Below are 11322 nucleotides of genomic sequence, written 5' to 3'. Positions count from 1 at the left end.
CAAGTCTGTGTGCGCATCTCCAGACCCCCCATCCTTCCACACACAAACACCGCTCCAGTGGACATGTCTCCACTTGGAGAGATCATGCTGCCAGTGACCTGGAAGAAGTGCCTGATTCAATTGGGATGCACAGACAGAGAGAGATCCAACCTACAGAGAACTCAGCAAAGAGGAGTGTAGAGCACAAGAAAGCTATTGTGCCAGGGGAGCGCCTCTTAAAACACTTACTAGCCACTCAGTACATGAACTTAAGGGACTATCCCCTCCAGGTGAGTGATTAGACACAACCTGCAGACCTCAAGTGCTACCATATACAGCATGCTTCCTTCTAATGGCCATACACTGCACAATTTTAGGGAAGATTTGGAGAAATAGTTACCACGTTGATCAAATATTGTACACTTTGTTCATCAAATTTATTGCTTTAATATATTGATCATCCAATACTAAATAGATATCTAGTGAAATATTTTCGTGAGCTATGATACACAATATAGAAATGTTGGCAATATCTGATCAATCAATTAATATACTAATGAACGATGAGTTTGTCGTAAATCTTATTGGAGGGCTGATCACATCTTCAGAAACCAATGCACTGTACGTGGGAAGTTGTAAGGTCTGTAGACATAGTAATGATCCAACTACACAAAGTCATTAGAAAAACGATTAGAGAACGATAATCGGAGGAAGAGTTGGCACCCTGTAAGTGCCCTTCAAATGCCCACTTACCTTGCATGGTGACAGGGCACCGACAAACAGTGGCGGGCAGACAACCATAAATGGAGTAAGAGTTAGCACCCCGTAAGTGCCCCCTTACCTTGCATGGTGACAGGCACTGACAATCAGTGACGGGCATAGAAACCTTAATGGAGTAAGAGTTGGCACCCCATAAGTGCCCCCTTACCTTGCATAGTGACAGGGCACTGACAATAAGTGACGGGCATAGAACCCTTAATGGAGTAAGAGTTGGCACCCCATAAGTGCCCCCTTACCTTGCATGGTGACAGGGCACTGACAATCAGTGACGGGCATAAAACACTTAATGGAGTAAGAGTTGGCACCCCATAAGTGCCCCCTTACCTTGCATGGTGACAGGCACTGACAATCAGTGACGGGCATAGAACCCTTAATGGAGTAAGAGTTGGCACCCCATAAGTGCCCCCTTACCTTGCATGGTGACAGGGCACTGACAATCAGTGACGGGCATAGAACCCTTAATGGAGTAAGAGTTGGCACCCCATAAGTGCCGCCTTACCTTGCATGGTGACAGGGCACTGACAATCAGTGACGGGCATAAAACACTTAATGGAGTAAGAGTTGGCACCCCATAAGTGCCCCCTTACCTTGCATGGTGACAGGGCACTGACAATCAGTGACGGGCATAAAACACTTAATGGAGTAAGAGTTGGCACCCCATAAGTGCCCCCTTACCTTGCATGGTGACAGGGCACTGACAATCAGTGACGGGCATAGAACCCTTAATGGAGTAAGAGTTGGCACCCCATAAGTGCCCCCTTACCTTGCATGGTGACAAGGCACTGACAATCAGTGACGGGCAGAGAACCCTTAATGGAGTTAGAGTTGGCACCCTGTAAGTGCCTTTCAAGTGCCCCCTTAGCTTGCATGGTGACACGGCACTGACAAACAGTGACAGGCATAGAACAATTAATAGAATAAGAGTTAGCACTCCATAAGTGCCCTCCAAGTGCTCGCTTAACTCACATGGTGACAGGGTACTGTCAAACAGTGGCAGGCAGAGAACCCTAAATGGAGTAAGAGTTGTAACACTTTAAGTGTCCTCCAAGTGCCCCCTTACCTTGCATGGTAACAGGGCACTGACAAACAGTGACGGGCTAAGACCCATGAATGTAGTAAGAGTTAGCACTCCGTAAGTGCCCTCCAAGTGCCCCCTTACCTTGCATGGTGACAGGGCACCAATAATCAGTGACAGGCATAAAAGCATTAATGGAATAAGAGTTAGCATCCCGTAGTGCCCTCCAAGTGCCCCCTTACCTTGCATGGTGACAGGGCACTGATAATCATTGACGGGCATAAAACCATTAATGGAATAAGAGTTAGCATCCCGTAAGTGCCCTCCAAGTGTCCCCTTACCTTGCATGGTGACAGGGCACTGATAATCATTGACGGGCATATAAGCATTAATTGAATAAGAGTTAGCATCCCGTAAGTGCCCTCCAAGTGCTCGCTTAACTCTCATGGTGACAGGATACTGTCAAACAGTGAAGGGCAGAGAGCCATAAATGGAGTAAGAGTTAGCACCCTGTAAGTGCCCTCCAAGTGCTCACTTAACTCACATGGTAAAAAGTCACCGAGAAATAGTGACAGGCAGAGAACCATAAATGCAGTACGAGTTAGCACCCCGCAAGTGCCCCCTTACCTCGCATGGTGGCAATGAGGCGACAGACTTCTCTCTCAGCGCAATCATGAATATCCCAGGCTGGAGAGTTAGCAGCCAAATCTCCCTGTAGAGACGGAGAGCAGCAGCCCTAGTGAGCCCAGCATCCCTTCCTCCGTCCGCAGCTCTGCACAGCTTTCTTCCCCTGGCTCTTCTGTGACACCGCTCCAGATTTCTTTCTGATCACTTGCACGGATGAGGAGGGGGGCTGGATTATGCAATGGGAAGCAAGTGCGCTGCCACACACAACAAGCTCACCAAAGCAGAGAATGGGGGCGCAGGGAAGAATGGGAGGCTGTGTGCAGGCAGAGCATGTGGCTTTTCACATGACATCGGAGTCTGGAACTGTAGGTGCAACAACCACTAAGAAAGTTGAAGGGACATGACCATAGCAGGCTCATAATGCAAATCCTGTTTGCTGTGGACCGGTGGTCCGCCCCTGTAAACAGGCTGGGGCCGCCCTCCCATCAGGCTGTGGAGTAGTGTCAGTGTATGCCTTCTCCTGACAGAGTGTGTTACCTCCACAGATACATGAATGCAGCTAGTTCATGTGGAAACATTCCAAACATCCTGTTGTCTGCCCATGGAACTCTCCACATAGCCCCCCTGACCCCTCACTGACAGCTCCTCTACGTCATAATACCCCAGTACTGCTATCACTGCAAACTGTATAGTCAGTGAACTCCAGCCAACACAATGACAGAAACATTCCTTACAAGATTTGCAGAATATTTCACAAAACGCATATTTTACGTGGTTTAGTCCTTTGTCGGGTCGTTTAAGTAGCACGTCACTGAACCTGAGCAGAAATTGCAAATCAAGTATACAGTAAATGAGTTTGAGAACAGCTGGTGGCATATCATTATTATTATTATTATTATTATAGCGCCATCAATTCCATGGCGCTTTACATGTGAAAGGGGTGTACAGAATAGGGACAAGTACAATAATCATAAACAATACAAGACACAGACAGGTACAGGAGGAGAGAGGTCTCTGCCCGCGAGGGCTCACAGTCTACGAAGGATGGGTGAGGATACAGTAGGTGAGGGTAGAGCTGATTGTGCGGCGCTGTATCAGACTAAGGCTGCTTTCACACCTCCGGTTTCTGCAATGCGACACACTCCGGCACTTTGCAGGAAAATCGCAACCGTTTTTTTTTGCTGCCGGTTGCGTTTTTTCTGCATAGACTTTAATTAGTGCCGCATTGTGCCGCAAAGCCTTGCGTTCCATCCGGTTTTTGCCGCATGCGGCAGATTTAGCCGATGCGGCGGCCGGATGGAACGTTGCCTGGCACGTTTTTTCGTGCGGCAAAAAAAAACCGCATCGCACCGCATTCGGCCGATGCGGCGCATTTTTAAATGCATGACTATGGCGGCCGGATGCGGCGCGATGCGGCAAAAACTGCATCCGGCCGCCGCATGCGGTTTGTGCCACTGCGCATGCTCAGTAGCATGCCGCAAGCGGCAAAAACCGGACGGGCCGCATGGGAAAAACTTATGCAAAGGATGCGGTGTTTTCACCGCATCCGTTGCATAGCTTGCACAGCCGGATTGAGCCGCAGAGCTCAAGCCGGATGTGTGAAAGCAGCCTAAGGGCGGCTTTGCACGTTGCGACATCGCAAGCCGATGCTGCGATGTCGCACGCGATAGTCCCCGCCCCCGTCACAGGTACGATATCGTGTGATAGCTGGCGTAGCGAAAATTATCGCTACGCCAGCTTCACATGCACTCACCTGCCCTGCGACTGTCGCTCTGGCCGGCGAACCGCCTCCTTCCTAAGGGGGCGGGTCGTGCGGCGTCATAGCGACGTCACACGGTAGGCGGCCAATAGCGGCGGAGGGGCGGAGATGAGCAGGATGTAAACATCCTGCCCACCTCCTTCCTTCCGCATATCCTACGGAAGCCGCGGTGACGGCGGTAGGAGATGTTCCTCGCTCCTGCGACTTCCCACACAGCGATGTGTGCTGCCGCAGGAGCGAGGAACAACATCGGACCGTCGCGTCAGCGAAATTATGGATTACGACAACGCTGCACCGGTGATACGATTACGATGATTTTGCGCTCGTTAATCGTATCATCTAGGCTTTACACACTACGATGTCGCATGCGATGCCGGATGTGCGTCACTTTCAATTTGACCCCACCGACATCGCACCTACGATGTCGTAGTGTGCAAAGCCCGCCTTAGGGTTACGGCAGATTGTAGGCTTGTCGGAAGAGGTGGGTCTTCAGGTTCCTTTTGAAGCTTGTCAAGGTAGGCGAGAGTCTGATGTGTTGAGGCAGAGCATTCCAGAGTATGGGGGAGGCACGGGAGAAATCTTGGATGCGAGGGTGGGAAGAGGAGATGAGAGGGGAGTAGAGAAGGAGATCTTGTGAGGATCGAAGGTTACGTGCAGGTAAGTACCGGGTGACTAGGTCACAGATGTAGGGAGGAGACAGGTTGTGGATGGCTTTGTATCATGCCCCCCAGGTATTATGCCCAAGGAACACATGCTACATGCTATAGGATACATCAGCTCATTTTTTAGAAACTCCTATAACAGTAGCTATTGATACAATGCTTCTTAAATAATGACTGCTGATGCACTTCCAGTATTGTAAAATGTCCGCAGGATATCCCACTGGCCCGAAAATGTGACACAATATCCTATGAAAAAAATATTCAGTAACAATGCACCCAATCATCTACACTATACACAGTGCCTGCCGTATCTTCAGCCACACGAGCCCAGTATTATCCACAGTATCCTCAGTGTCATCCCAGAGTCTTTCACTCTGTCTCCAAAGTCATCCATAATTCATCCAAAATAAGTCACAGTGCCAGTCATCCAAGCCCCTAATGTTATACACCCACACTGTCAACCATAGCACTGCAACATCATTCCTTGTATCAGTCACCGGGCTCCGTCACAATAGCATTGCCCACAATAACCTATGCCAGCCATACTGCTATCAATGACAACCATTGTACTCACAGTTTTAGCGTCAGTGCCAAGAAAAAAATCAGCCACTGCATTTTCAGTGCCCCACATGGCAATTGTAGTGCCCCTAGTGTTAGCCACAATGCTTCAATATTCAATTACAGTGTCTATAAGGTCAGTTTATTAATACAGTGGAACCTTGGTTTATGAGAACAATCCATTCTGGAAGTGTGCTTGTAAACCAAGTTACTTGTCTAGCAAAGCAAGATTTCCTGGTTCTTGTAGTTCACCAGTACAGGATGTGTATCGGGTAACCATCGCGACAGATGCCGGAGCTTTCGCTGCCAGAGCGCTGATGTCAAAGGCAGGATCCGCTTGCCTCTGATTGGCCAGCGTGCTGCCTTTGAGTAGCGGCTGAGAGCGGAAGTTCCTCAATCGTCGCAATGCTTACCTGATACACATCCTGTACCAGCGAACTACAAGAACCGGGAGGCCGGTGATGGAACGGAAGGTAAGGTGAGCATATGTGTGTGCGTGTGTGTTTGTGTGTGTGGGTGTGTGTTTGTGCGGACTGGAAAAGCAGGTTAGAGCGCGACGAGAGTACGTAACCGGAAGTGTGTGCGGTATTTGCTCGTACAGCAAAGCTTGCTCGTAAACTGAGTTACAAATTTACAGCAAACTTTGCTCGTATAGCAAAATACTCGCACACCAAGTTACTCGTAAACCTAGGTTCCACTGTATTATAGATGAGAAAATGGATTGGATAAAAATACAAATTGAATTTTATGAAATTTATTTGAACAATTTTTGATGCGTACAAATCGCTAAAATAATGCTCACCAGCATTTCACATATTGTGATTCAATTGTTTTTATTGATTTTGCAAGTTAAAATGGGGAGGCGTGAGTTGGAATAGCACGGGTTAACAGTAGGAAAAAAAAGGTCATGTTATATAGGGTTAACCGGGGGGGGGGTAACAAAGCAAATTTACATACAGAGATCAGGGTTCATAGTTCTTTTTTTTTACACTTGATTAACAGTTCTGACAATCTAGTAAGTTTTTTTTGCAGTTACAATACATACATTAAGTGAGTTTGGATATATAATGGCATAATGTAATCAACCACAAAGGCTCATATGTCCTAAGGAGAGATTACATGGGCTTCCCCATAAAGCCTTACAGCTATCACATCACATGGTATACTGCAACCAATAGAGTGGGACTCTCATAGACTGTATAAAACCTAAGGCAGGGAATGCAGCATCTATTTTTTAGGGTGATTTTATTGTACAACTGCAGCATTTACGAAGATGAGAGTGGCAGTCTATGAGTAAAACAAGCAATCATTGACAGGGGGAGGGAGATAGGAGATCTGCCAGCCGCAATGTCAGACACAGTGTGATTGATCAGGATATGGTGAAGCTGGAATCTGTCCTACAGCATTTTTATCACAGTTATACAATATTTTCTACATTCTAAATTCACTATACCTAAAGCGGCAGCAAAGCTGCACAATAATTAGAAAAGAAAAAATAATGAAATCTTTGTCGGTCAGAATATAGTGCTTGCTTGTCACAAGTGACTGCTTGTGACTGTTTTGCATTTCTTGTGCAATCCTTTTAGTGAAGTAAGGAATATTTTTTTTTAAACATAAAAGAAAATTACACAAAATTCCTACATTTAAGCCCTTCACAACCTACAACGTACCCCGTACATCATGGTTAGGAAGTGGTTCGTACGTGGTATGTCATGGCTTTCATACTCCACTGTGACTAAAACGACAGTGAAGGCATGAAAGTGCCTGCTGCTTCTGACAAGGGAGCACCAGGACTCGTCACTATGTTAGGGCTCGCTGCTACGATCGTATGATTGACTATTCAATTCTGTACAGACAATCATAGCGATTTCAATGTTTCAGGATGAAATTGCCTGAAACATTGAAGTCCAGCTACGATCATAGGTTGGAGCCTGGCAAAGGTGGCGTCACCACCTCCAGCACTGGTTGGTGTGATCATACCAAGAAGTACAATTGTATCAATCACTGAACAGAGACACAGTTTGATCTCCCAGTGATCGCTCTGCTGTGCCTCATTCTAACTTTGAGCAGAGCCGCCGTCAGGGCATTACAACCACATACCTCCCAACTTTTAAAGAAGGAAAAGAGGGACAAAGTTTGCCGCGGCAAATTTTTAGGCCACGCCCCCTAACCACACCCATTTCACAGTCACGCCCATATCCACTCCCCATCCACACCCATTCAGCACAAACACGCAGGCAGCCGGCGGGCCTCCAGCACGGACACGCAGGCAGCCGGCGGGCCTCCAGCACGGACACGCAGGCAGCCGGCGGGCCTCCAGCACGGACACGCAGGCAGCCGGCGGGCCTCCAGCACGGACACGCAGGCAGCCGGCGGGCCTCCAGCACGGACACGCAGGCAGCCGGCGGGCCTCCAGCACGGACACGCAGGCAGCCGGCGGGCCTCCAGCACGGACACGCAGGCAGCCGGCGGGCCTCCAGCACGGACACGCAGGCAGCCGGCGGGCCTCCAGCACGGACACGCAGGCAGCCACAGTGAGGCGGCCGGTCGCCTTCACAGACAGGCGGCCGGCCGCCTTCACAGACAGGCGGCGGGCCGCCCGCACAGAGAGGCGGCCAGCCGCCCGCAGAGAGAGGCGGCCGGCCGCCCGCAGAATGAGGCGGCGGGCCGCCCGCACAGACAGGCGGCGGGGGGCGCCCGCACAGACAGGCGGCAGGGGGGCGCCCGCACAGACAGGTGGCGGGCCGACCGCACAGACAGGCGGCCGGCCGACCGCACAGACAGGCTCCGGCCGGGGGTGAGGGGGGAGGGAGGGAAATCAGCGCTGGGGAGATTAGTTTACTGTACCAGCAGCAGCACAGGCAGCGCTCCTCTCTATGCCACGTCTACTAGGATGGTAGGAGGGAAAAGCAGGGAGGCGGAGAGAGAGTGGGTGGGCGGAGCCCGGGAGCCGGCCGTCCCGCCCGTGGCAACGGGACAAACAACGTAAAGCGTGAAAGTCCCGCTGTATCCGGGACGGTTGGGAGGTATGCAGCATGTTAGAATGTGTACATAAGATCCTGCTGGTGGTGGCCGCAGCTTATAGGCCCCAAATCTGGTGACAGGTTCCCTTTAAAGTGAACCTGTCAGGTGCAATCTGCACTCAGAGCCAGGAGCAGTTCTGGGTACATATTGCTAATCCCTGCCTAACCGTCCCTGTATACACTAGCATAGATAAAGAGATCAAGAACAAATATTTTTAAAGATCTTATATCTTATGCTAATGAGCGCGGGGACTAGTCACAAGGGCGTTACTTCACTTGGCTAGTCGGCTCGCATAGCATGTTAGCATGTTATTACGCCCCTGTGTGAGTACTAACACGCTATGTGAGCCGACTAGCCAAGTGAAGTAACGCCCTTGGGACTAGTCCCCGCGCTAATTAGCATAAGATATAAGCTCTTTAAAAATACTTTTTCTATAGATGCCTTTATCTATGCTAGTGTATACAGGGACAGTTAGGGAGGGATTAGCAATATACACCCAGAACTGCTCCTGGCTCTGAGTGCAGATTGCACCTGATAGGTTCCCTTTAAAGGGAAACTGTCACCAGAAATTTAGCAAAAAAAATAAAAGATTCCCCTCTGCAGCTCCTGGGCTGCATTCTGGAAAGGTTCCTGTTGTTATTGTGCCCACTTTGAGACTTAAAATAATACTTTATGAAGTCTTACCTTTTTGTATGCAAATCTGTTTTTATGGTCACGGGGGCGGGCTGCCTGGCGTCCGTTATTCCCCCTCCTGCCGTTGTACGCCGTCCCCCATTGCTCATTTCCATACATGAGGACGCCTTCCTCATGTAACTGTCCTCCTGAAGTTTTGTGCATGCCCAGTGCCACTCTCGCGGGAGTGAGCACTGTGCAAAGTGTGAACGCTTTTGAGGTGATTGCGCAGGCGCGAGATTATGGGCGGCGCTGTGATTGTCATCAGCAGCGTCATCCAAGTACCCGCCCATAATCTCGTGCCCGCGCTTCTCACTCTGCCTCCACCGTTATGCGCAAGCACTGGCCATATGAACCACGTTACCTATTACCATGGGCGCGAGATTATGGGCGGCGCTGTGATTGTCATCAGCAGCGTCATCCAAGTACCCGCCCATAATCTCGTGCCCGCGCTTCTCACTCTGCCTCCACCGTTATGCGCAAGCACTGGCCATATGAACCACGTTACCTATTACCATGGGCGCGAGATTATGGGCGGCGCTGTGATTGTCATCAGCAAAGTCATCCAAGTACCCGCCCATAATCTCGTGCAAGCGGTAATAGGTAACATGGTTCATATGGCCAGCACTTGCGCATAACGGTGGAGTCAGAGGGAAAAGTGCGGGCACGAGATTATGGGCGGGTACTTGGTTAACGCTGCTGATGACAATCACAGCGCCGCCCATAATCTCGTGCCTGCGCAATCACCTGAAAAAGCGTTCACATGCGCAAAACTTCGGGAGGACAGTTACATGAGGAAGGTGTCCTTGTGTATGTAAATGAGTAATGGGGGACTGCGTAAAGCGGCAGGAGGGGGAATAACGGACGCCAGACAGCCCGCCCCCGTGACCATAAAAACACATTTGCATACAAAAAGGTAAGACTTCATAAAGTATTTTTGTAGGTCTCAAAGGGGGCACAATAACAACAGGAACCTTTCCAGAATGCAGGCCAGGAGCTGCAGAGGGGAAGCTTTTACTTTTATTGTGAAATTTCTGCTGACAGGTTCCCTTTAACTGGTAGAGGAGCCAGGATAAAGCAGAGCTGAACCTGTTGGGAAGCTAGGACCCAGCAGCTCTGCTCCACAGGCAGGAGACCACTGATCGGTAAGCTAATAGAAGCCTGCAGATGCCACTCTGCATAGGTTATTGCCACTGCTATCTGCAGGAGAGAGAAGTGCTGATTGCACGGTCTCCTCAGCGTCCTGACTCCCCGTGTGTCTGCAGCAGTGAGAAGCCGCACACGGGGAATCAGAGAACAGCTGCAGAGAAACGCAGGCTCCGGGACTGGGGGGGTCGGCTCTGGTGCAGGGGGGGGGGGCTCTGCTGCAGGGGGGGGTCGCTCTGCTGCAGGGGGGTCGCTCTGCTGCAGGGGGTGATTCATACCTCAGCAGCAGTCACAGGAGTAGGTGCGCGCTCGGCTCTGTAATGAATAGTAGAAGGGAGAAACAGCGAGGCGGGGCTACAGTGGGTGGGTGGAGCCGGGATAAACAGCCTCACGGGCGGGACCCGGGATCAAAGGCTCAGAAGAGGGACTGTCCCGCTGTATCCGGGACGGTTGGGAGGTATGCAACCATGATTGGTGTATGGGGCCTGGAGAAGAGGAGGCCCAGCCAGGCCTGGGATAATTACTTAGCTTTATTAAGCCCCGGGCTGGCTGGGCGCTTCTCTTCACCGTGCCCCTGTCACAGCTGCAGTAAAGGGGTCCGGTAGTGTTGCTTCGGCTACTATACATGGCTAATTTGCATGTGAGGGGGAAGAGCATGCAAATTAGCCATGTGCTGGACTGGAGGAAAAGTCAGTGGAGCAGAGCAGGGGGCGCCGACCCCAGTCCCTGCCTTGCTTCACCTAGATGCGCGTCGGATAACGCATCCTGTGAGCAGGAGCACACAGGGGGGCCCAAATATGCTGATATGCTGGCAGTCTGGGCCCTTCCTCTTATATTCTTCTGCTCACTGGGTCCCAGAGGCAGAGGACCAAAGCCATATGTAGAGAAGGCAGGCGGGCGCAGCAGGCAGTAGGGCGCTGTCGAGCCGCCAGATGTGGGGGTCCGTGGTGTCTCCCCAACGCCTGTCTGGGATTCGGACGTTCCCTGAGCCACAGTCAAGTTGACTACAGCTCACAGAATCCTCAGCGCCGGCTCCCAAGAATCAGCTGTACTAGCGTCTATTATACGCCAGTACAAGCACTGACACAGCGACATCAGCA

General features: G+C 50.6%; 1 protein-coding gene across 1 annotated transcript in view; it reads right to left on the bottom strand.

Moving 5' to 3' along the window:
• Positions 1-2798, bottom strand: part of RORB (RAR related orphan receptor B) — a 295916-nt gene extending 293118 nt beyond the window's left edge. The window contains exon 1 of the mRNA XM_075318051.1: positions 2402-2798. Within this exon, the coding sequence (XP_075174166.1) occupies positions 2402-2408 (7 nt within the window). The 5' untranslated portion in view covers positions 2409-2798. The remainder of the gene's footprint in view (positions 1-2401) is intronic.
• Between the last annotated feature and the right edge of the window lie 8524 nt (positions 2799-11322).

Source organism: Anomaloglossus baeobatrachus, chromosome 1 (genome assembly GCF_048569485.1).
Source record: "Anomaloglossus baeobatrachus isolate aAnoBae1 chromosome 1, aAnoBae1.hap1, whole genome shotgun sequence".
In the NCBI taxonomy this organism is placed as follows: Eukaryota; Metazoa; Chordata; class Amphibia; order Anura; family Aromobatidae; genus Anomaloglossus; species Anomaloglossus baeobatrachus.
Note: the sequence above shows the minus strand (reverse complement) of the source record. Positions and strands in the feature narration are given on the sequence as shown.